Below are 26699 nucleotides of genomic sequence, written 5' to 3'. Positions count from 1 at the left end.
AGGAACGAGAAGAAAAGCAGAGACAAAGAGAGCTGGAAGAGAAAAAAATAACGCTCGAGCACGAGCGCCGACTGGCGGAAATAGAACTGCGCAAACAGAATAAGGAACTGGGGGTGCCTGAGCGACCACACACCCCGGGGCCTATTGAGAAAAAAGTTCACATCCCCAAGGATGTGGTCCGCGAGTATGTCCGAGAAGACGACATACAACAATGGTTTAAAGCCTATGAGATCGCAATGACCTCCCACCGGATCGACCGGAGTGATTGGGGAGCCGGACTGTGGGGGAGATTCATCAACGAGGGTCGCGATGCCCTGCTGCAGCTCCCCGATCACCAAATGTCGTCCTACGACCACATGAAGGCTGCCCTCCTCACCCGCTACGGCCTCACGCCCGAGATGTACCGCCAGAGGTTCAGAGATTGCACCCGGATCCCAGGTACAACTTGGGTGGAATACGTGAACTATTTCAGCCGGGCCTTCGAGGGTTGGATCAAGGGAAATCAGGTCACCACCTACGAACAACTCTTCAACCTTATGGTATGGGAGCACCTGTCAAACAACTGTTTCGTCGAGCTCAGGCAGCACCTACTCGACAGTAAGCTGACTGACCCCCGGCAGCTCGCCGCCGAAGCCGACCGGTGGGAAAGCACCCGAGTGGGCCGGAAAGGGCCACACGACCAGAACAGAAGCAACCAAGGCCAGCACCGTCCTCGGGGAGGAGGAGGGGGCCAGGGGCGAGGGAGAGACGCCTTACCAGCAACCCCCGTGGCCAGCACCCCACCTCCGGCCGGCCGGGGCAACCCCCCGTTGCGGCCTGGGTACCGAGCCAACGTCACGTGCCACCGGTGCCAGCGACTAGGCCACTACGCCAACGATCCGAACTGCCCGCTAAACCAACCACCCAAGCCCCGCCAGGTAGCTGCCGCTGCCCTGGGGGAAGAACAATCATCGGAGGGACCCGAGGAGTATGAGCCGGACCAGCAAGGGTGGGAACCGGCCGCCATGGTCCTGGCATGCTTAGGGGGAAGGGACATGGTTCCGCGGGCTCCCCTACCCGCCAACACCAGAAAATACGGTCAGTGGGTGACCATTAATGGACAGAGAGCCGAGGCCTTGCGTGACACCGGCGCCAGCGTGACGGCCGTCCGCTGTCACCTGGTGAAGCCCGAGCAGATCCTGCCGAACATTCTCTGCCCCGTCCGCTCGGCAGATAACTCTGAGAGCATGTGTAAGATGGCCTGCGTCCCGTTTGAATGGGGAGGGGTCTCCGGACTACTGAAGGTGACGGTCCGGGACGATGCCCCCGTGGACTGCCTCCTGGGGAATGACCTCGAGAGTTCCCCGTGGGCCACCGTCGAGAGGAGAGAGCACTTGGGGATGCTGGGCCTCCCGGACTGGGCCTGCATAACCACCCGATCCATGGCCGCCCGTGCCGCCCCCCGATCAGAAGAAACCGAATGGCCAGCACCTCCGCCCCCGGTTGCCCCCGTAGAGGACAACGGCGAGTCCGACCTCCCGGACCCGACTACCGAAGAAGACGCGCAACACCAGGACCTTCCGGACCTGGCTCAGTGGCGGCAAGAAGGGGGGCCCACCCAAGAACAGTTCCGCCAGGAACAAAAGACCTGTCCCTCCCTCGAGGGACTCCGCCAACAAGCCAGCACCCAAACCGCCGGGGACACCACCGGAACCCACTGGGTCTACTGGGATAACGACCTGCTCTACAGCGAGCAAAGAATCGCCGAGCTGGGGGCCGGTCGAGTTCTGGTGGTACCGCTCCGCTTCCGAGACTTTCTGCTCAACCTAGCCCACGATGTCCCCCTGGCTGGACACCTGGGCCAGGACAAAACGTACAGTCGCCTGGTGACCCACTTTTTTTGGCCGAAAATGAGGAATGACGTCCTGAACCACTGCCGATCGTGCCCCACATGCCAAGCCAGCGGGAAGAGTGGCCGGAAGCTGAAGGCCCCTCTACAACCCTTCCCGGTGGTCACCACCCCGTTCGAGAGGGTGGGGATAGACATTGTGGGACCTCTGGACCCCCGCACGGCACAAGGACACAGGTTCATCTTGGTACTAGTGGACCATGCCACCCGCTACCCCGAGGCGGTGCCTCTACGGACAGTGACCGCTCCAGTGGTTGGCCGGGCCCTGATGGGGATCTTCTCCCGGGTAGGCTTCCCCCGAGAAGTCGTCAGCGACCGAGGCACGAATTTCATATCAAAATACATGAGGTCCCTCTGGCAACAATGCGGGGTCACCTACAGATTCACGACCCCCTATCACCCCCAAGGGAACGGACTAGTGGAGCGTTTTAACCGCACTCTCAAAGGGATGATTGGGGGATTGGAAGAACCTCTCCGTCGCCAGTGGGATGTACTGCTCCCGTGCCTCCTCTTCGCCTACCGGGAAGTTCCCCAGAAGTCCCTCGGTTTTAGCCCCTTTGAACTCCTATACGGACACCCTGTGCGAGGGCCCCTCAGCCTAGTCAAGGAAGGTTGGGAGATGGCCCCCCTAACGACCCCTCCAGACGTCTTCAAATACATCCTGGCCTTACGAAACCAGACCCGGCGCTTCCGGGAGATGGCCAAGGCGAACCTCGAGGCCAGCCAGGAGGACATGAAGAGGTGGTATGATCACAATGCCTCCTCCGTTGAATTCGAGCCTGGGCAGCAAGTATGGGTGATGTCCCCCACCGAACCATGTGCCCTGCAAGATAAGTGGACGGGGCCCTTCAAAGTGGTCGAGCGCAAAAGCCCCGTCACTTACCTCATCGACATGGGGTCCTCCCGGAACCCCCTTCGGGTCCTCCACACCAACCGGCTCAAACCGCACTTTGTGCGCTCCAAACTAAGCCTCTTGATGGCTACAGACAGTGGCACAGAAGAAGACTCCGAGCCCCTCCCGGATCTCCTGAAGACTCAGGAGAAGGACGGCTCCGTGGACGGGGTCCGGCTCTCTGACGCCCTCACTTCGGAGCAACGCCAGGACTGCCGGAACCTCCTGCTGCAGTTCGCTGCCCTGTTCTCCCTCACCCCCGGGGTCACCCCCTGGTGTTTGCACGACGTAGACACCGGGGACAGTCCCCCTGTCCGGCACCGGGCCTACCGCGTACCAGATCGGGTACGGGCCTGCATACAGGAGGAAGTGGCCAAGATGCTCACGATCGGGGTCATCGAGCCCTCGGACAGTCCCTGGGCCAGTCCGGTCGTATTAGTTCCCAAGGCCGCTGCCCCCGGCTCCGCCCCTGAACTGAGATTCTGCGTCGACTACCGGGGCTTGAACGCTGTCACCCGGACCGACGCTCATCCCATCCCCCGAGCAGACGAGCTGATCGACCGGCTGGGGGCCGCCCGCTACCTTAGTATCTTCGACCTAACGGCGGGCTACTGGCAGATCGGCCTCACACCCAGGGCTCAGGAACGGTCAGCCTTCTCTACCCCCGATGGCCACTATCAATTTAAGGTCATGCCCTTTGGCATGAAGAATGCCCCCGCCACATTCCAGCGCCTTGTGAACCAGGTCTTGGCAGGGCTTGAAGAATTCAGCGCTGCCTACCTGGACGATATCGCTGTATACAGCCGCCACTGGTCCGACCACCTCCGTCACCTCCAAGAGGTCCTACAAGCCCTCCAGCGGGCCGGCCTCACCATTAAGGCCGGCAAGTGCCAGATTGGCCAAGGGTCTGTGACCTACCTTGGGCACCAAGTGGGGAGCGGGCTGGTGGCCCCACTACAACTTAAGATTGCTGCCATCCAGTCCTGGCAGCCCCCCGTCACCCAGACCGAGGTCCGAGCCTTCTTGGGGCTCACCGGCTACTACCGGCGGTTCGTGAAGGACTACGGCAGCATCGTGGGGCCCCTCACGGGTCTCACATCCAAGAACCAGCCGAAGCGGGTCAACTGGACTCCTGATTGTCAAGCGGCCTTCGAGGAGCTGAAGGCCGCCCTGTGCACCGCCCCGGTGCTCCAGGCCCCCGATTACAGTCGGGAATTTGTGGTGCAGACCGACGCCTCCGACCACGGCATCGGGGCCGTCCTCTCTCAGTTGAACCCCGAAGGTCATGACCAGCCGGTGGCCTTCATCAGCCGACGTCTCCTGGCCCGAGAACAGCGTTGGAGCACCATCGAGAGGGAGGCATTTGCAGTAGTGTGGGCCCTCAAAAAGCTCCGACCCTATCTCTTCGGTACCCACTTCCGGGTACAAACCGACCATCGACCCCTGCAATGGCTGATGCAGATGCGGGGGGAGAACCCAAAACTCTTGCGCTGGTCCATTTCCCTGCAGGGAATGGACTTCACCGTGGAGCACCGACCAGGCCAAGACCACGCCAACGCAGATGGCCTGTCCCGCTTTTTCCGCCTCGACGAAGAGAGTCCCCAAGGAGATGGGTGACTCTCCCCGCCTTCAGCTGGGGGGGACGCATGTTGGACAGGCCTCACAGACGGCTTGCTCCCTCCCCGCTCGACAGGGCCCGAACTCCGGCCCACCTGGCATATCCCCGCAACAAGCACCTGTACTCCGTCTCCCGACGGACCCTCTGCCCTCGGACCCCTACTCATCACGGGGCCCAGCCCCACCGGCTTTCCCGGCCGGGTCAAGCCGCCATCTTGGGCCCTGCACCACGCGGCCGCATGGCCTCCCCTCGACCCTAACCCCGGGCCTGGCCGGCCCCGACATCCCGGCACCACCATCCACCCAGGAGGTGAGCGGACCACTTGGCAGGTCAATGGGAGAACGACGTGTCAAGGGCTCTCCCCCGCCAGGTGCCGATCGCCCCCAGCTCCCCCAGGCACTGGCTCCACCCCCTGCTGGGTGTCTGGACACCTTCATCCCGGACCCTCCGACCTCCAAGTGCGAGGGTCCGGACATCAAAGGGCGCCAGCCCTATAACTGAGGCAGCTCCGGAGCAGGAAGGCAGTTGTATCCTGGAGTCGAGAGACACCGAGTGAACTCAACCCTGACGGTCTACTGGCGCTGCCGTAGCCCGCTCTTGTGAACCATCGTCCTGCCTGCTGGCGCTGCCGCGGCCTTCTGCAACCTTCATCTTCCTGGGACCTGCTGGCGCTGCCGCGGCCCGTTGTAACGACCATCCTCACCGGGACCTGCTGGCGCTGCCGCGGCCTTCTGCAACAGTCATCTTCCTGGGACCTGCTGGCGCTGCCGCGGCCCGTTGTAACGACCACCCTCACCGGGACCTGCTGGCGCTGCCGCGGACCGTATATCTTCCGGGGACCTGCTGGCGCTGCCGCGGCCCGTTGTATCGACCATCCACACCGGGACCTGCTGGCGCTGCCGCGGCCCATACCACCTAACCACCAAGCTCGAGGATTGTGAGCCCATCATCATCTCATCCGAACTACCTGAGTGGTAAATAGACTGTCCCGCTACCCCCTTCCCTACCTTGCGAGACTCTAATCGAGGGGACCCCTGAGTCCAGACCTCCTTGTACCATTTAACCGTACCTTAAATACGTGCTTATAAAGACCACTGAACCTTATCCGTGTGTGATATCTGTCTGTGGGGGGGAAGTTACTTGTCTGTACGATCGCTGGAGACGGCTCTCCCCGGAGACCTCTCCTCCTGACCCCGGCCGGCCCTCCCGGTCCATCTACCTTTTCTAACATCTACCAATGCACCTCAATCCACATACAGCTCCACCAATGCACCTCAAGCCACACACAACACTTCCAATGGACCTCAATCTACGCACAGCTTTACCAGTGTACCTCAAGCCGCACACAACTCTATCAGTGCACCTCAAGCCGCACACCGCTCTACCAGTGCATCTCAAGCCACACACAGCTTCTCCAGTGCACCTCCAGCCACACACCGCTCTACCAGTGCACCTCAATCTGCACACAGCTCTGCCAGTGCTCCTCAAGCCACACCCAGCTCTACCAGTGCACCTTCAGCCACACACAGCTCTACCGGCGCACCTCACTTAAAGTTCATCTGTGCCAGTGCACCCCAGTACACACGCAGCTCTATCAGTGCACCTCAAGCCGCACACCGCTCTACCAGTGCATCTCAAGCCACACACAGCTTCTCCAGTGCACCTCCAGCCACACACGGCTCTACCAGTGCACCTCAATCTGCATACAGCTCTGCCAGTGCTCCTCAAGCCACACCCAGCTCTACCAGTGCACCTTCAGCCACACACAGCTCTACCGGCGCACCTCACTTAAAGTTCATCTGTGCCAGTGCACCCCAGTACACACACAGCTCTATCAGTGCACCTCATGCCGCACACAGCTCTACCAGTGTAGTTAAATCCACGCACAGCTCTACCAGTGAACCTCAATCCACACACAGCTCTACCAGTGCACCGCAATCCACACACAGCTCTACAAGTACACCTCACGCCACACACAGCTCTACCAGTGCACCTCCAGCCACACACAGCTCTACCAGTGCACCTCAAGCCACACTCAGCTCTACCAGTGCATCTCCAGCCACACACAGCTCTACCAGTGCACCTCAATCTGCACACAGCTCTTCCAGTGCACCTCAAGCCACACACAGCTCTTCCAGTGCACCTCAAGCCACACACAGCTCTACCAGTGCACCTCAAGCCACACACAGCTCTACCAGTGCACCTCAAGCCACACACACCTCTACAAGTACACCTCACGCCACACACAGCTTCTCCAGTGCACCTCCAGCCACACACCGCTCTACCAGTGCACCTCCAGCCAAACACCGCTCTACCAGTGCACCTCAATCTGCACACAGCTCTTCCAGTGCACCTCAAGCCACACACAGCTCTTCCAGTGCACCTCAAGCCACACACAGCTCTACCAGTGCACCTCAAGCCACACACACCTCTACAAGTACACCTCACGCCACACACAGCTTCTCCAGTGCACCTCCAGCCACACACCGCTCTACCAGTGCACCTCCAGCCAAACACCGCTCTACCAGTGCACCTCAATCTGCACACAGCTCTTCCAGTGCACCTCAAGCCACACACAGCTCTACCAGTGCACCTCAATCCACACACAGCTTCTCCAGTGCACCTCCAGCCACACACAGCTCTACCAGTGCACCTCCAGCCACACACAGCTTTACCAGTACACCTCCAGCCACACACAGCTCTTCCAGTGCACCTCCAGCCACACACAGCTCTACCAGTACACCTCCAGCCACACACAGCTCTTCCAGTGCACCTCAATCCACACAGAGCTTCTCCAGTGCACTTCAAGCCACACACAGCTTCTCCAGTGCACCTCCAGGCACACACAGCTCTACCAATGCACCTCCAGCCACACACAGCTCTACCAGTGCACCTCACGCCTCACACAGCTCTTCCAGTGCACCTCAAGCCACACACAATCGTATATTTCCACATTTAACTGATAAACAGCCACTTAAACTTTAATGCTACTCATGTTTTAGCAAATTGCGCCGCCAAATATAACCAAACATTGCACCCACATGTAAATATCAGCGTTATATACAAATGTAGGTTAACATATGCGTGTGCTTAGGGAAATGTCAACTGTTTTGAGCTCCCCATGCTGCCTGTCTGACCAGCTGCTGTCCTGCAATTCACAAAAGACAGTATGGAGTCATTCACAAGAAGCACCATTGTCAGTAGGTTTCTGATTCCAAAAATAAACACAGACTGGAGACACAGTGTCTTCTGTCTGTATCTATCTGTAATAATCAGTAAAAGTTGAAACCTGCAGCCTTAGCTCTAGTCTAACATGCGTTGTAAGCGATGATGATGAGTGTAATGAGAGACATCTCAGCAGTGAGAGATATGATGAGGGTGGACTCAAGGTGCAGACACTGATCCTCGCGCATCCTCAGCGTACAAGTCCGCGCCCTAAGAGACTCGAGGACATCCTCCTGATCTGCTGCGGAGCCATGTTCAGCCGCTCTGCACCTGCTACAGAACGGATGGTCTCCCCCTCTCTAACTGAGGCCTGCTGAGGGGCATCTTTGGCCCTGGCCCCCTGATGGCTGTAGCCTTGTTCTGCCTGCTCGGGGCCATCTTTGCCACCTGGCCCCTGATGATTGCAGCCTTGTTCTGCCTGCTCAGGGCCATCTTTGGCCCCGGTCCCCTGATGGCCATAGACTCGTTCTGCCTGCTCGGGGCCATCTTTGCCACCTGGCCCCTGATGGCCATAGCCTTGTTCTGCCTGCTCGGGGCCATCTTTGATGCCTGGTCCCCTGATGGCCATAGCCTTGTTCTGCCTGCTCGGGGCCATCTTTGGCCCCGGTCCCCTGATGGCTGTAGCCTCGTTCTGCCTGCTCGGGGCCATCTTTGGCCCCGGTCCCCTGATGGTCTTAGCCTCGTTCTGCCTGCTGAGGGACATCTTTGGCCCTGGTCCCCTGATGGCTGTAGCCTTGTTCTGCCTGCTCGGGGCCATCTTTGGCCCCGGTCCCCTGATGGCTGTAGCCTTGTTCTGCCTGCTCGGGGCCATCTTTGGCCCTGGTCCCCTGATGGCTGTAGCCTCGTTCTGCCTGCCTTTGCCTCTTTCCTCCCTTTTCCTGCTTGGCACACTCACAAACAAGAGATCTGAGTTCTGAATTCAAGTCACCTGTGAAGATAAATCAGCCGCGCTGTTTCAACATTCAAAGGTTTTTTTTTCTTTTTTTAAAGTTTTATAAAGTGCGAACTTGACTCGAAGATGCGAGCAACAGTTTCGTTACAGACGGACACATTCATTTTTGTTGGCGCGGGGAGATTAAGTGATGTGCCCAGAATCACAGGATGTTGAGCGTCGTTGTCGAGACTCAAACCTGGTTCCCTAGCTTCGAGGTCGACCTCTCCCCCCTATTTAAAGATGTTGTTCCTCGGGAGGGGATAGGAGGAAGGCAGAAGCACTTCTTGTGATATGGGAAGAGGGGTTCACTTTAGGAGTGAAGATTGGGTCTGGCTTTAAAATAACTCCATCATCAAGAAATTCAATAACTGAGGATGACACAGCGAGGTGATAATCGCCCCAATTCTTCCATCTGATGCTTTGGCAGCAAGAAAAGACACCTAAAGGGAAGGGATTTTAGAGCCGCTGTTTGCAAAGGCTGAAAGGGAGCCCCGAAAAGACCCTAGTACAGAAGACCCCAAGAAGGCGATGTCTGTGATATAGGTTTTGAGACTGAAACGCGTTGAAAACCTCTCGCCACCTCAGCCTCACGTCCACTAACATCATCTCCGAAGCGGAGGCAGAGTTTGGACTGTTTTGGGGGAGGGCTTCTGTGGGTCAGGTGTGTTGTCCTCCTCGTGGTCGCACTGACCACGCCCACCCAAGTGTCATGGACACATTCACAATAATCACTCTCTCCCGGACCGCAGGGAAAGGATGTGTCGGAGCACGAGGGGGGCCCGGATTCCTGAACCACTCGGAAGGTCTTTTAAGGCCATTGTACCCCGTGTCATCTTGAGGGTTTTTGGGGTCCCAGACAAGGCATATTTCAGCTGTTATTGTGCGACCCTCAAAAAATGTGAGATATAAGTTAGTATTCGGCGGCATAATTCAGTATTGAATTAGTAAGAAATCGATAATGAAACTTACATTTCTTTTGTACAGGGGTCTTCCTAATTTGTGGTGCTCAGGGCCCCCAAAGTCCTTAAGATGACACTGACCATCCCCTGCCCAAACCCTCCCGCTGTTCCTAAACCCCCCCCCCCCCCCCCAGCTGGTCATTGCACACTCGCCTTCTGTTTTCAGAACTGGTGCCCCTGCAGCCCTATAAACCCCACCACTTATTTCCTAAGCAGTCGCCGCCCACCTGACTCCTTCACAACACCCCCCTCCTCCTTTCAGGGGACCAGGCAGCCCCCCTCTTGTGGTAGGTTATTTCATGTAACTGTAAAAGCACCAGGTGTTGTGGTTGGAGGTTTCCTGTGCGCCCCCCGCACATCTGCATGGCGCTTGGCACTGCGAGAGGAAGGGGTCCCTGCCTCCCGGGGGGTACCTGGCACCCTCCTGCCCTGCTCAGATTGTGTGCCAGACCCGCCGGGCTTCAAAGGGAGGGCGGCAGCAGAGGGGGCGGAGCCTGCGCTCACCTGGAGGCCTCACCTGCGCACATGGTGACCAAGGTCTCTGATCTTTCTCCAGCAGGAGAGGCGGGGGGAGGGGCAGCCTGGCATTGCCAAGCACCCCCTGTGCCCACCTCTGAGCTCTGGTTGGACCCGTGAGCTGCTCAGGGCACCTGTAGCCTCTGGGCGCACCCCTGTGCGGGGCAGAGGGGCGAGGATTCCACACACCTTCAGGGCCGGGCAGCAAAGGGCCCCTTGTGTTGTTTTGGGGTGACGCTACTCCCCTCTGCTTGCTGTTGTGGTCTGGCGAGGACTCCGCACCCCGCCAGGGCTGGGCAGCAGGGCCCCTTGTGCTGTTTTGGGGTGACGCTACTCCCCTCTGCTTGCTGTTGTGTGGCGAGGACTCCGCACCCCGCCAGGGCTGGGCAGCAGGGCCCCTTGTGTTGTTTTGGGGTGACGCTACTCCCCTCTGCTTGCTGTTGTGGTGTGGCGAGGACTCCGCACCCCGCCAGGGCTGGGCAGCAGGGCCCCTTGTGCTGTTTTGGGGTGACGCTACTCCCCTCTGCTTGCTGTTGTGGTGTGGCGAGGACTCCGCACCCCGCCAGGGCTGGGCAGCAGGGCCCCTTGTGCTGTTTTGGGGTGACGCTACTCCCCTCTGCTTGCTGTTGTGGTGTGGCGAGGACTCCGCACCCCGCCAGGGCTGGGCAGCAGGGCCCCTGGTGTTGTTTTGGGTGCTGCTGCTCCCCTCCCCTCTGCCTGTTGTTGTGGTGTGATGAGCTGCCCTTCTGCTTGTGCCCGGTACGTTCCCTTCTCCATCCCTGCACATTGTTGTGTCTTGTGCCTGCTGTTTGGAATTTGCTGTTCTCGGTCCTTTCTTCTCTTTCATTGTCACTCTTGTGTTTTGCTCGATTGCTCCTTTCTTTGTTGTCGAGTGTTGTTCTTTATCTGTAAGGAGCGTTATCTTTTCAGTTTTCTGCTGTTTTTTGTAGATTGTTGCTTTCCATTTTCCACTGTCCTTAGTATGCGGTGTTTTGCCCCATATTCACTCTGAGTTTCTTTCTTCTGTTTGTTTGTTTGTTTGTTTGTAAGTGTTTGTGTGTGAAGTTTGCGCGATCATACTGGCACTGGATCCTTTTGCATCTTTCTGTTTTTTGCTGATTGTCTTTTGTGTGAGGTGCAGTCTCCAGTGTGTTTTCGTCTGGGTTATTTTGTGAAGTTAAACAGTGCATTGGGCCTCAGTGCAGTTTTGAGTGTTCGTCTCTCACATGCTGTGCACTAAGGTTTGTTGTGCTTTTGTAGTTCAGCTTTATGATGTCTGTGATTTGCGGTTTCCATATTTTTGAATTGTTTTTTCTATGACCTGTTGTTTGCCTGGTTTTCCCAAAGTAACCCTTGGATCTCACGTCCCTCCGCAGCCGCCTTTTCTTCAAGATGAAACCAGCCCTGCTGCTCCTCGCCTGCCTCCTGGCCCTGAGCCATGCGCTGCCCTTCGAACAGAGAGGCTTCTGGGACTTCTCGATGGATGACGGCATGGCCATGATGAATGACGAAGAGGGATCGGGAACCGTGCCACCCAGGATACCCAGCGAACCCCTGCCACCCATGGATCTCTGCCCCTTCGGCTGCCACTGTCACCTGCGGGTGGTCCAGTGCTCGGATCTGGGTGAGTCCAGCCGTCTCCTCTCTCTCCCTTGAGTGGTCGAAGTGGGGAAAAAAAGTAGGGGAACTGTGGGCGGAGAATCAGAGGGCGGGAATAACCGAGGATTGGGGCAGTGGGCGGAGTCAGAGGTGTGGCCAGGATTGGCAAAACATCCCAATCTTTAGTATTTGTTTGGCGTTTCACTGACCAGTTACAACTTATTATGTTTTGTAATTCAACCAAGGGATACACATGATTATTTAACGATTAATATGAGTTATTGACATTAAAATAAATTCACAAAGTGGGATATGTTTCTAATCACAGAATGTTCCAAATATGCTGCAAAATGGAAGCACAAGCCATTTGTTTGCGAGCCATGGAGTTTCTGACGTCAGCAATATACACAGAGACAGTCAATTTTACGTGTGTAAATCACTGTATGGGAAATGTTACATAAGACCAAGGACTACAAGGTGTAGGAGTCACATGACAATCATACTAGTAGGCGGTATAGTTTAATAGTGATTGATCTGGAGAAACACAAACTCTGAATTTAAAACTTAATACCATGTTTGGGGGTTCTCTTTAATAATCATTATTGATTTCTATCCAAATGAACACTTTTTGCAACATTAGGATAATCAAAGGCTGAGGGAAAAAACCATAAAGCGCTAGTTTATACCTTGCAGTTTGTATGCAGCTCTTAGATGCAAGCTAATAGCTCACGGTTCTTTGTTAGGATTTTAACTTATAAACTGCAAGTAACAAAAGGATCTCTCTGTCAAAAGCAGTGACCCACTGACCTATTCACAATATGTGCACTCTGTGATGGGCATGGTACATTTTCTTTGCAGCAGGCACGTTAACCCTCTGCGCTATCTTTCCCTGAGTCAAAACTTCCAATAGGCAAAACTCCGATCCCGCTCTAGGAAGAAGTTTATTCACCGGAGTGGTTATGACATTTTTATTATTGCTGAAAATTGCTGTAGGCCAGGAAGGAGGCAGCAAGTGCTTTTAAAACCATAATTTACAACGCGCCCCCTCAAAGTCAGCACCCGTTGCAGTCACACCGGTCGCATCACCCTTGAGCCAGCTCTTCTCAGGGGTCCTGTGACCTCAGTGACAGTCACTGTCGCTCTAGGGTCCGCTACTTCGTAGGCCTGCCCGCAAGACTGGAGGTGAACTTCAGTATGGATTGTGGTGGACAGGCCTTCAAGGTGAACCCACACTTGCCACTGCTAGGGTCCACCTACTGGTGCTAAGACACCAGGGCTTTTCCGGTTTTGCGGGGCCTTCTAAGGTCTAGCATGGGAATGTGCTCCCTCAGGAGAGTGGTCTGGGGGACTGCTCATGAAGGCTGAACCTGGTTCCCCAGTTCTAAATTCGGCAGCTCTGCCCCCAGTGCCACATCCTCTCCCCCACTGAACACCACACTGCCCCACTGAGAGAAATTCACACTGCCTTCAACTACAATCCAATTTGACCTGCTATAAACAACTGGATGCGACTCAATTTAAATTGCGCACTCGGCAAGAGCAATATGCTGACTAAAGGAAAAAGTAACAACATCCTGGAAAAAGCAAACACTCACAGGGAATGAAAGATTAAATAAAGCATGTGAAATGTAAGCAGAAACAACATGGTGAACTTAACGCTTTTACATTTATGCAGAAATCAAGGAGTATTTTTGCCTGAAAACTACAGGACCCAGAAAGGACCCATTTCAATGTCCAATGCTTATATGCTTACAAGACGTAAGCAGTATGGTTTAAAAAGACCAAGGGGCATATTATCAAGGACGGCGTTAAAAATTATCACCGGTTTAGCTTCAGAAAACTGCAGCTAAAGCTGCGATAATGGGCTTGATAATGTGCCCTTGAGAATTCCCATAGAAGCCCATGTTCTGGTGTGAACCCGGGCTTCTATTGGAATTCTCCAGGGCATAATATCAAGCCCATTATCACCGCTTTAGCGGCAGTTTTCTGCCGCTAAATCGGCGATAATTTTAATGCCGTCCTTGATAATATGCCCCCCAATTCGTTAACACAAAGCCGCCGTACACATTTTGTTTTCCAATCCACCCATCACCCAGGTATTGCAGTACCTCCAGGTTTGGCGCACTTCCCCACCGGGGAAAACAGCGCTTCACTGGCAAACTCAGTAAAGTGACGCTAATGTTTTTGGGGTTTGAATAAAACCAATCTGGCCACTTTAAGAACATTCCGTCTTGTTTTTTTATTGATTTTTCATATTATGAAGCTTTTATTTCCGAGGCTGCACTTTGGAATAGAAAAATGTCAAAACAGCATTTCCAGCAAAAGTAGTTTTCTTTTTTGCATCCATTTCACAGAGGAACAAATGAACAACAGAAAGAAAGAGGGTGAGAACCATTTCTTGAGTCACGGTTTTCAGTAAGTGAGGAGGAGTTAGATAGACAGAGAGGGAATAGGAGTAAGAAAGAGGGGGGGGGGGCAGCTGCCAGCGGCAGACCAGAAGCGGACACTGTCCTTGTCTCGTCTGGGCAGGAAGCAAGAGAAGGAGACCTTTTCCTTCCCTGCTCCCCGAACAGCCACTAATGCCGAGACTTCTCTAAGGCCGTGGATATTTCTGACGTCCCGGGCCGCATGTTCAAAATAAAAAAGTAGGGGAACGGAAGCTATAGAATTAAAGAAGTAGGGGCACGCCGTGCCCTGCCGTTCCCGCCCACTTCGACCACTGTGAGTGGCCCACAGGGCATCCTTCCAGAAGGTTCCAAGACAATCAAAACAAGCATTGGCATAGCCAATAGGTCTCGCTTTTGGGACCGTCTAAGTATTTAGTTATGCAGCACAATATCCTTGGTGCAACAACATCAACTGTTGCATGGCGAAACACTTGTTGAGAAAGCACCCAGTGAAAGCGAGCATAACATGCTGAATGTTGCAGGAAAGCATGTAGTGCCTGCAGTAGGAGAAACAATAAAAAAATAGTGCTTACAGAGTAAATAAGACTACTATGTAACAACAGAAGTAAAAGGGCCAGTCCTCATGGGAGGTTACAAATGAAGACAAGGCGGTACTAAAGAGGGACTGACAAGCCTATTAATGAATCAGAAGCCAGCACTTACGAAGGACAATGATAAGCCAATGACAAATATGGGCGGAGAGTGGGTGGGGCTTATAGTCCATATTCCAATACAGTATGGCCTGCAGAGGAGCGCATGCGCTGCCCAGGCTTGACCTAAAAATAATTAAAAACCTTTCCGATAGTCCTAGATCAAACAGTTCTTTTACTGGTACATCAGTCTGTCTTGCAGATAGCGCCAAGATGCTTCTTATGAAGCAGCTGTGTGCTGTATAAATGCTACCTGATTAATTGATTGAAGGGCCGGATACTTAACCAATATGACGTAGATGAACTGTCAAAAGTTAAGCAGGCTGTGGAAGGTCACTTAAGGGGTCTCTTCCTTGGTGCTCATCATCCCATCTACAGCCCAGACATTGCTCCTCTCAGAGGCGTGGCTGAAAGCTGCAGGCTTCGAGGGCCCCTTGCAGCAGTAAGCTGGTAAAAGGATGTAAAAAGGGATACTACTGGGACCTACAGGAACCGTAACCCTTTAGTCTCCGAAGATCTCTCGCATAGGGGGTGCTCAACATTTGTCCACGAGGGCAAAGTCATGCCAAACATTCAGCCCATTCAAACAAGATACATGTATGCACAGTTAATTTAAACGCGAAATATTTACGTACACCAGGGTGTCGTGAAAATATGGCAGGTCTGTAGCCTTGTGCACCAAGACTGGAGACGCCTAGTCTGCAGCATAGGAGTCTGTGGAACATATAGCGCCGGGAGCATCTGGGTCACGTGCTACAGAGAAGTGCTATTGTTAGACGACGTTACACATAGGGCACAGGCTGTGAGGGAGCGTCCTGAGGATTTACACATACACAGAGCCCTGGCACTGATAGTGCACAGTGATAGCGCCTCCTTCTTGTTGACGCATTCACCAGGCACACAAAGAGACATGAGGAGGAGGAAGGAAGGAATCTGCAGGCCTCAAGGCCGGTTTCACATCGAGGGGAAGTTACATTGCTGATAACAGATGGTGTCTTCGAGGAGCTATATTTGAGTAACTGACATCAGGCCCAGACACACACACACACACACAATATGAGGGAATCGTAAAACTCCGACATCACACCCAGAAGGATTAAGAGACATTGACAACGCACAAGAGCGCACACAAGCATTTGGAGATGTCGGATGCATGAACCCGCCCATGCACTCACACACATACAAGACTAGAGACACTGGCAATGCACAGACAGTAAAAAAACGATGACACCCTGGCAATCGTGCACACGCACACACGAGACACCGACAACGCATGCACACCCACATACAAGAAGATTATAAAAGACAATATATGCGAACACACAACATTTTTCAAACTTGTAAAATGTCATAACCCTCCCTAACAAAATATGGACCAGCAGCAACCACCTAGAACTTAAACAATAAAAACCCTGCTTCTGCCATAAGCTTCACCATCCCACACCCCAGGCTTTGCAAACAGTGAGTTAAGAACGCCCCCCGAACCAGCAGCACAAGTGGGGTGAGATAGTGTCACTCCGGACTGCACCGTTCCACGAACTACTGGTCGGGCCTCAGTGTGACGGTGGGTTCCTGCGACAAGACCCTGACAGACCACAATCAGTGGGTGCTCTTCCTCATCCCGGCACTACCGACGAATGGCTCAAGCTGTGCAACACACAAACCCCACCAACAGCTCGTGCGTGGATGTGTCTATCCTTATAGGACTGCACAACATTTATGCTTATGTGCCAAGAAGCTCGTTCAACACTTCTAGACGCTGCATGCATTTCATCCACCTTTTCTATACACGTTTACGTACATCTAACGCCAGGGCTTTAAGTCCGACAAAAAAGAAAACTGTGGGTGTCTCAACTCAAAGGGGCGTGGCCGATGTAAGTAGGGCGCGGCTTAAAACACCCAGGCTAAAAATCTGTGCTCAGCATATTGTGCCGCCCGTCTGGTGTTTTGCTGCTTCTGCCATTCCATCCAGATATATAATACAAGTAACATCACACCTACAAAAACAGGACTATTGGCTTTGCCTTTGGTCGTTAGTTGCAGAAGATAAATAAGCAACAACTTTATAATAGAATAATATTGGAAATGCTTCAGTGATGAGATTGTAAGACTGTGAAATAACTATAACAAGTCTCTTTGAAGTAACATTAAAGGCAGTGAAGGGTGGCGCTGCCGCAGAGGTAAGATTTTACTTTCACCCTGAGGGAGAGGGCAAAAATGGAGAGTTCGATAGGGACCCGTCTCAGCACCTGCTTTTTGGGACTGCTGGTGCTCAGCACTGGCAGGACCCGGCCCATTTAAAGCTCTGTCTAACGTCCTTCAAAGATGCACCCCGTGCGCTCAAGAATTTCCTGAAGTCGGATCGTTCAGGTTATCTTCCGGAGCTACAAGGCGCTATATTCACAAGACATCTGGAGGAGGTTCTCAACAGTGCAAAACGCGCCTCAGACCTCTTAAGGGTGACAGAGAGCGCTATATCTGTATCAATAACCACACGTTGCGATACAAAACAGACACACACAAACACTTTATGCGACACCGACAATGCACACCCAGACATGGAAACGAGGATTACGGAACGCTGTTAATGCACGCGCACCCTGCATTTTGACAACATGACAGTATACACATCACAACAAGAATAGTCAGACCCTCTCTCCCCCCCCCCCCCCCCGCATACAGGCTGTGCTTGATTTGCATCGTTGGGGGCCACCGATACTTAAGGGTTCTAACCCCTGGTTTACTGCATCAGATATTTACCGATAACAAGAGAGGAACAAACAAAGCAGAGACAGGAAGGAAGAGAAAGAGAGAAAACCCGTCACAGACGAGGAGAGCAGGACCAACAAGAGAAACAACATGGTAGGGAGGGTCTGGGGGTGGATTAAAGAAGCCTGGGAGGGGAGGGAGGGTCAGACGATGTAGTTTAGTATTCTTCGCCCCAACATTTAGACCAGAAACACTCATAGTTTTACAAATTAAGCACTGCAAGATAAGTCAGAGTACATGCACAGGCACACAGCCCGAGGGGGAAGTCAGTGTACATAAGCAGGCACACGGCCCGCGGGGGATGTTAGGGTACATGAGGAGGCACACTGCCCGAGGGGTGGTGTCAGGGTACATGAGCAGGCACTCAGCCCGAGGGCTGGAGTCAGGGTACATGGGCAGGCTAATGGCCCAAGAGGGGGTGGGGGTCGGGGGGGGTGTCAGGGTACATGAGCAGGCACACAGGGTGGTGTCAGGGTTAGGGTGACCAGATTTCCAGAATGAACAAGATTGGACTATAATGTCACTGTGGAGACTTTGACGGTGGAAAAAAGGTTGCCACTAACCTCAAAACATAATGGAGGTCAACTTGAACGCTGGAGGATAATAATCAGAAAAGTTATTTTTTGTTTATTATTATTTTTCAGCTGTAAACCTCTGGTTTTGTGCTTATTTCGTGCATAATGGGAACTGTGGAAAATAGAGACAAAACGATGTGCCAAAGATCACACCATTTTGCTCAAGAGGGAGCACAAAAACAGAAATGTCTGGTCCCTCAAACGATATGCAGTTGATGCCTCCTCCTGTGTGCAAAAGAGAGGGGAAAAAACACGGGCAGTAGCGGAAAAGGAAATGACTGTGTTCTATGCACTCAAATGTAATGACGTCCCCTCAACTGGAATGTGATGCACGTCACTGTGCCTTTTCGACTCCTTTAATCAAAGCGATTTGTTTGCTAAAATTCATACGGCCGTAAAAGTGAAAGTGATCGCGATAATGCGAAAGTGATCGCGATCGCGGGGACGCGCTCTGTGGTGGGGGAGGGGCGGTGCGAGGCACTTGGACAAGAGGCATAAAGGCGTGAGGAGGGAGGGGGAGAAGGGAGTGGGGAGTGCGAGCAGAGGAGCCATTAGAACAAGGCTTAATGAGATAAGAAAGGCAGATGGCGGCGGCGCGCGTTCACGTGCACATGCACACAAGCTTTAGGCCAGGAAAAGCTTGTGGTAAGCACTTTGAAAAGCCCCTTACTAAAAGTCGAGCAAGCAGCGCATGCGCTGCTCTAGGCTCGACCTAAAAAGGTACCTAAGCTTTCCGAGGTGCGTCGCCCAGAGATCTGATAGATGTTGTTAGTCCAGGAGATTCTCGGATAATCTGTCTTTTCTTTAATTTGTTGTCTATAAGATATTTGTTTTAGGAATTAGAAAACCTTTGAAGGTTTATGGATCGTGTGAGAAGCACAAGTTAGGGTCAGAAGAGGTTACAGTGTGATATTGTGTTGAGGATTCACATCTGGAAGATCTTTGTAAAATAAAGGATGTGGTTGAAGCTGTGTTTCACTAAGGCCACTTCCTTGTACTGTGCAAACGTCGAATCTGACATATCTTTTCCAATTCTGTCCATGTCATAGCGCCTTTTTTTCTTGACTTCAAGCCACGTTGCTCAGCATCTTGCGCTGCTGTGCAAATTGTCTGAAAAAACACTGGTGAAACCAACAGATCTCACATAGGTGAGACCTATTGGCTTTGACAATGCTTGTTGCAAATTCACTTCCTTGCGCTGTAGTATGTTAATTTCTTGCTTTTTTCATTTTTTTGTTTTAAACTTTATTTACCATTTTGGCACATATCACGGCATTCAAGCATAGAAGTTCACTGTCATCGTCATCACAATTGAAACAGCAATAAAAAAGAGCGTGGTTTATCATTGCAAAATTCGACACGTCATGTGACTTGTGATAGAAAAGACTCAGCAGATCCTTAAAATACAGTCCCGTAGTCCCCTCGCAGCTCCCGGATTGTAGCCGTTGCCAGCCAACAGCAGGTCTCCTGGCACACGTGAATCTAACCGACACAGAAAGCCTCATACTCGAAGAGTCGCATGCATCGTGGGGATCAAAGAGGCCATGTAAAGCAATCATTAAGAAGAATGGAACCGGTTACCCCACAACCTCCGGGACTATGCCCTGTTCCAGTTGAGAGTTGGAGGCTTGTCGTAGAGTTTCCACATAAGATCTGTAGGGGCCCCAGGACAGGAAGAGCTAGGCATTATGCTGGCATAAACTTCGCTGTTAGTGTTACAGTAGGCCAGGCTATGCAGCCGCCCTTGCACAGTAGGAACTGACGTGCGGCCCCGGTGAATAGCTATTTCTCTTTTGGGCAGCAGCAGACTGAGGGATGCACATCTTCTACACTTCTGGGGAAGTTTACTGTATTACCCAGTAGAGCCACTTCAGGTGTGGAGACAAGGGACAGTGTAATCCTGTCACCTAGTGTTCTGTGAACCTTCCCCAGTATGCCTGGAGTTTTGGGCAGGTCCATGTGAGGTGTGCAGCTATGGGGTCTGGTCAGATCTAGTCTGTGTGCTTTGGCAGGACTGATGTAAATTCTACGTAAGAACTTGAAATGGAGTGGTTTCTGCCTGCTGTTTAGAGAGACTACTTTCGTAACTGCGAGCATTTAACCCACTGATCGTCCGTGATGGGGCGGCCCAGGTCTTCTTCCTCATCTTTGCGGACCTTGTCATTGTTTACCGGCCTCATCCCAGCGCATGTCTTATATAGTTTAGATATGAGATGAACTCCACTCATGCTCTCAAAAATCAGCGAGAGAGGAGCGAACGAGTCAGGTTCAATGGGGAAGCCAGGCAGCGTGCCTTGCAGAGCCGAGCGGAATCGTCCCTGTACAAAGCTGTCCATAAATGTGATGTCGTGAAAACGGGCATCCTTCGTCACTGAGAAGATATGCCCATCTGGATATAAATCTCCCAGTTTGGTGATATCAAATTTGGCTAAAGTGCGCTGCACCAGTCATTCACCAGTAATAGGCAGCCAGTGGGTATTGGGGACAGGCAGGGCAGAGGAATATAATATGGTGGTGCCGGTGACTCATTTCAGCTTATCCCAGGCCCAACTGGTAGTGGAAACTGTCTGTATATCATTAGGGTCTCTGGGTACGCCCTTGGGCAACACAGTGGACAACCGCTCAGGAAGGACAAAATCCGCCTCCGGGCAGAGATATGGGATCCTGGCAACTGGATGAAACCATGCAAAGGCGTAGCAGCATTGGGCCACCAGATAGTACAATTGTAGATCTGGTACACCATACCCCCCTCTACCGTATGGGAGGGGGAGCACCTGCCAACGAACGCGAGCCTGTTTGCCCCCCCAGACCAGTCTGATAAGGTGTGTGCGTAGCTTCGAAAATAAACTTTTCGGGAGGGGTATGGGGATATTGTTGAAAAGATATAAACATTTGGGGCGCACCACCATGTTAAGAATCACAACTCTGCCGGCAATGGACAGTGGTAACCGCAGCCTTCTCTCCACTTGAGCCTCAAGGGCGCTACTTGCTTGCCTGTAGGGGAGGCAAAGAATCTGGGCGGTTTCAAGATGGATGTTGATGCCCAGATACTTAACGGAGTCAGCGCACCATTTAAGGGGGAATTCGCATTCCCATGGGGTCGTACTGGAGGGTAAGGGGAAGATCACCGACTTGCGCCAGTTGATGCCCATGCCGGAGAAGTGACCAAATCGGAGTATCTTTCCAATGAGCGGCTCTAAGTTTACCTGTGGATCTCTGACATAGAGGATAGTGTCGTCCGCGTAGAGCGAGACCAGGAGGGGGCCGGTGTTGAATTGTAATCCTCTCTGTAGATGTTGTTCCTGGAAATGACGAATTAAAGGGAACCAATGCCAGGATAAACAATAAGGGGGATAAGGGACAGCCCTGTCGTGTGCCGGGGGATAGAGAAATGGGTCGGGATAGCGTGCTGTTCAGGCAAAGTCTCGTCGTGGGGCGGCAATATAGCAGTGCGGTGGTGGCTATGAATCCCACGGGCATGCCCATGCGGCGCATAACAGAAATGAAAAAGGGCCATTCCAAGGAATCAAAGGCCTTTTCAGTGTCCAATAGGATTGCGGCGGCGGGGACAGTGGGGCTAATTCTGTGGAGGACCGAGAAGAGTGTCCTAAGATTCAATGAGGTAGATCGGCGGGGAACGAATCCGGATTGGGCCGAAGAGATAATAAATTCCATCAACTGTGATAGGCGATTGGCAATGATCTTAGCTAAGATTTTATAATCTAAGTTCAGTAGGGACAAAGGTCTGTAGGATCCACATAAGGACGGGTCCTCGCCAGTTTTGGGAAGGAGTATAACGACTGCTTCACGAAGCGTGGGGGTAGTATTTGTTTCTTGAGGGCCTCTGCGAATACCTCGATTAACTGCGGCGCCAGTAGCTCCTTGTATGCTTTATAAAACTCCCCCGTGAAGCCATCCAGCCCTGGGGCAGAAGAGCAGAGAAGGGTGTCAATGGCTCCGAGGACATCGGCCTCGGATATTGGTTCTGCCAAGAAGTCCTGCATATTGTTTTCGATATAGGCCAATGCAATCTCGGATAAATAAGCTTCCTGCGCCGAAGGATCACGCCCTACTTTAGTAGTATATAGAGCTGTAAAATAATCCAGGAATTCATTATGAATCTCTGAGGTGGAGGTGAGTGTTTGATTTGTGGAAGAGCGCTGCTCGGTGACACAGGCTTTGCTGTATGGGGGCCGTAGCATCGGCGCTAGCACCCGGCCAGGTCGCTCTCCCTCTCCGTGTCGCCTGGCAGTTTGATACTTGCCTAGGAATAATGTCTCTCGGTCTGCGGACTCCCTGTATTCAGCGAGGAGGGCCAAACGTTGTCCCGCCGTACCCGGGTTGGAAGAGTGTGGCATTGGGATGTATGTCGTTACAACGCACACTTTTACAACGCATGCACTTACAACGCATTTTTTACAACGCAACATCCATTACAACGCATTCCATTACATAGCATGACACTACAACACATTTTTAAAAACTACCTTTACAACGCATTCCATTACATCGCATACTACCTTTACAACGCATACCATTACAAGGCATAATATTAAATTGCATTTAAGGTAAGTATTAGATAGTATAGGGGTAAAAATTACTTTTCTAACTCCAGGGGGTGCAACAGTAAGGTAAGTGTTGGATAGTATAGGGGTAAAAATTACTATTCTAACTCCAGGGGGTGCAACAGTAGGGAAAGTGTTGGATAGTATAGGGGTAAAAATTACTACTCTAACTCCAGGGGGTGCAACAGTAGGGTAAGTGTTGGATAGTATAGGGGTAAAAATTACTATTCTAACTCCAGGGGGTGCAACAGTAGGGAAAGTGTAGGATAGTATAGGGGTAAAAATTACTATTCTAACTCCAGGGGGTGCAACAGTAGGGTAAGTGTTGGATAGTATAGGGGTAAAAATTACTATTCTAACTCCAGGGGGTGCAACAGTAGGGTAAGTGTTGGATAGTGTAGTGTAATATTATGCGTTGTAATGGTATGTGTTGTAAAGGTAGTATGCGATGTAATGGAATGCGTTGTAAAGGTAGTTTTTAAAAATGCGTTGTAGTGTCATGCTATGTAATGGAATGCGTTGTAATGGATGTTGCATTGTAAAAAATGCGTTGTAAGTGTAGTGCGTTGTAAAAGTTGCGTTGTAAATGTTGTTCCCCGTGGCATTGTGTTATCTAAGTCAGCTAGGTCGCGCTCAATGCGAGAGAGTGTGTTGCGGAGATCCTTGAGCACTCCAGCATGTTTGGCAATGCAAACACCCCTGATGTATCTTTGAAACCCTCCTATAAGACCGCCCATGTGTCAACTCAACCAGTGTTGATGGTGAAGTAGTCTTCAATGGCTTCGCGCACTTCTGCATGGAAAAGGTAATCATTAAGGGCGCGACTCGGGAAGCGCCATTGCTTCAATACCCATCCGGTCGGGGAACCCTCAGGAGAAGCTTAACCAGAGAGTGGTCGGAGTATGTCCTTCGGAGTGTCGTAAGTGATTGGAACCAGCTAGAAATGCCAGGCAAAACAAGCCAGAAGTCAATTCTAGTCCAGGTGTTGTGTTGGCTGGCATAGTGCGTTTATTCAGTGAGAGGGAAAAACAACATGCAGAAGGTGCAGGAGAGGAGGGAGGGAGAACCAGGCGGGGGTAGCTACAAGGAGAAGGGATAGATGGGAGGGGAAAGAGGAAATGGTACCTCAATCACAGCACGAGCAATAGACAGTAACACATTATGTTGAATCAAGCTATGGTCCAAGCTCCACAGAAATGAATGAAGTGATGGTCGGCCTGCACTGGCCAATTAGGATTCAGCAAAGAACAGTGACATTAAAGCCAACAAATAGTAAGTCTTGAGCGGGCTTCAAACCCTTTATTGCAAAAAATGATCTATTAAGCGAGAGAGCGCGGAGCGCAGGCACTGTTGCAGGCTCGACCTAAAAATAGGACACAGTGGAAAGGGTGTGTGAAGCTGTAAATATTTTTCCAACACAAATATTGCAGTTTTTTCTGAAAAAGGTTTGCAAGCTCACCACACCTTATGAAGGTTGGTCTGTTTAAATTATGGTTACAATAAACCGTGAAAACATCTTTATAGGCAAAGTGATACATTTATTGGCAGAAGTCTTAGGGAAGAATTTTCAGACCATTTTTTTATGGTTTGGAAAAAAACCCACTCAACCCTTGCAAAATAGAAGGATTATAAACTTCCCCGGTGAAATTTAAATTTCATCCACCCCCTAGTGAGTGACCCACAAACTATCGGTACATTGAGATTACATTTAGCACGTCTGGTTCTGTTGCTGCCCCCACTTGAAGATGTGACGTGAACCTCGTCTACAGCTTCCTCCTCATCACAGAGAGCATCACGTTTCCTATGCTCAGGAAATGCAAATACATATAAACTAAACCAGGAAATTCTGCTTGTTCAGCTGGATTCAAACAAATGTCTTGCTTTTCTGCTGTTCTGGCGCCATCTTTCCTTCCAAAATGGCGACTGCAGCAGAGACATTGACAGAGGCCGAACATCTGGCGTCCCCTCTTCTTATGAAATTCAATTTTTTTCACAATTCCATTCAGAGGAGGCAGGAAGCGGCGCCGGCCAGGGCGATATTTGTCCGAACCCCCCGGTCCCCATTCCTTGCGTGCGTGGGCTCGTGGCCAGTGGAGGGAATGCGGTCCAGCTGCTTCCCATCCTTCGAGAGGACCCTGGGGGGCCCGGGTGGGGAGGTACTCAAGGCTTAGAATATGATGTGCCTAGAGATGGGGGTGGACAGAGACGAGACGCCTCTGTCAGCGCTCTACGACCCCGAACGTGATCCAGATGCCTTCCCAAGGAAGCGTGAAGGAAGCATCTATCCAGAGGTGTAGAGCCCACCAACCGGTTCCATTCGGGGCTGCAACAAGGGCCCTCCTTGGGGTCCCGGCGCAGCCATGATTAACGGACCCCAACCAGTGCGGTGCTGTCCATCACCACTGGCGTCCAATGGCCACAGTGCTAGTGCACTTCTCTCTGATTGGTTGACTCACTCTAGGTAGTGAAGGACGCGCAGAACAGCCATACGTCAGGAGGTTGTAGAGTTACATCAGAACCAGGAGAACTCATTCAATGGCACTCAGTGGTATCAACGTCCAGCGCGTTATCTTTAGACACTCTAGGGGCTTTCTTTAAATGGTAGGTAGGTATGTAGGTGCAAAGAGGTCACCCCTAGAGATGCAGAATGTGCTTGCACCTTCTACGGAACGAGATAAGACACTAAGCATCAATACGGCTTCCAAGCGCTAGATGCCATTCTGAAATGTGCTTGAACCCACCCAGGAATCTTTGGTAGTGGGTTGGTTGTTCATTTTTTTCCAATTCTCCACAAGGAAGTCTGACATGTACGGTGGATCTATACACCGTACTCAGGACCTGCATCCAGTACTGCTCCAACCTTGAGTGACTACACAGGACAATTCAGTGGCCGAAACCTGGACTGCTGGATTTCCAGGCACCCCAGAAGAAGTGGCCAATAGACGACCCCTTTGCCCAAAAGCCATCGGCCAACAGCGAGGACCCGACCCACGTAGTGTCAGTGCTGCTCTACTGAAGGTCTGGTCATAAGGTCAGTGCTGCCGCAGGCCGGTCAGTGGTGCTCACCAAGGACACACTTTAGTGTCAGTCGAGTCCTGCCACCAGTTTAGGATCCAACTGGTTGTGATATTGCTCAACGAGACAAGAGGATCTTGGGATCTGCAAGTCATGGTGAAGATCTCGCAGTGTGAGGCACCCATTGGACCAGAGGCACCCAATCCAGGCACCAGCTTCACCAGCGTTGGTGGATCTTATCTTCAGGGTTAGGGCTTGATCCCGACTTTAGAAGTAAACAACGTCAGAACCATAGCGACTAGAAGGATGGTTGAAACTGTTCTAGGATCATGGCAATCTTCCCACCACAGCCCACACAGCAGTGCCACACTCGGTGGGTGCAAATTACAGGTACCTGTGCCTTCTGCAGGTCTTTCTGAGATTGATCAGCTGCTCCTGGTGGGCACAGTCCAGCTCCTCATGAAGTTAAGCGCTGTGTCTCTCCTTGTGTCACCATAGAAAGGCTTTAGGTGGCCACCCCAGACTTTAGGCTAGTCTAGGAGAGGAGAGACCAGCAGCAGCTCCACTCCAGCTCACTTGGAGTCTTCCTGTCCTGGTGTACAGGCCTCTTCTGTGTCCATGCCTTTTATACCCAGTACTGGCTGAGGGGCCAAGAATTACAGTTCCCTGGTGGCCAATGAGTGGGGTTTGCATTATTAAAGGTCCAACCAGTACTAACCAATACTGGCTGAGGGACCAAGACTAGCACTCCTCTGGTGGCCAATGAGGGGTTTTGCATTATTAGAGGTCCAAGCAGTGCTAACCAGTACTGGCTGAGGGGCCAACACTTGCACTCCTCTGGTGTCCAATGAGTGGGGTTAGCATTATTAAAGGTCCAACCAGTACTAACCAGTACTGGCTGAAGGGGCCAAGACTTACACTCCTCTGTTGGCCAATGAGGGGGGTTTGCATTATTAGAGTTCCAACCAGTACTAACTAGTACTGGCTGAGGGGCCAAGACTTACATTCCTCTGGTGTCCAATGAGGAGGCTTTGCAATATTAGAGGT

The 26699-nt window shown here is 52.1% G+C and overlaps 1 protein-coding gene across 2 annotated transcripts in view; it reads left to right on the top strand.

Annotated features, from left to right (window-relative positions):
* BGN (biglycan) overlaps nucleotides 1-26699 on the top strand; it is a 225435-nt gene that overhangs the window by 108666 nt on the left and 90070 nt on the right. Inside the window, exon 2 of one of the 2 annotated variants that reach the window (XM_085629820.1) lies at nucleotides 11409-11656. In XM_085629820.1, the coding sequence (XP_085485946.1) occupies nucleotides 11425-11656 (232 nt within the window). In that variant the 5' untranslated portion in view covers nucleotides 11409-11424. Of the gene's footprint in view, nucleotides 1-11379; nucleotides 11657-26699 lie in introns of both variants that reach the window. The other variant, XM_085629821.1, reaches the window with a different exon arrangement.

The sequence above is a fragment of the Triturus cristatus genome, chromosome 10 (genome assembly GCF_964204655.1).
Source record: "Triturus cristatus chromosome 10, aTriCri1.1, whole genome shotgun sequence".
Classification (NCBI taxonomy): domain Eukaryota; kingdom Metazoa; phylum Chordata; class Amphibia; order Caudata; family Salamandridae; genus Triturus; species Triturus cristatus.
Note: the sequence above shows the minus strand (reverse complement) of the source record. Positions and strands in the feature narration are given on the sequence as shown.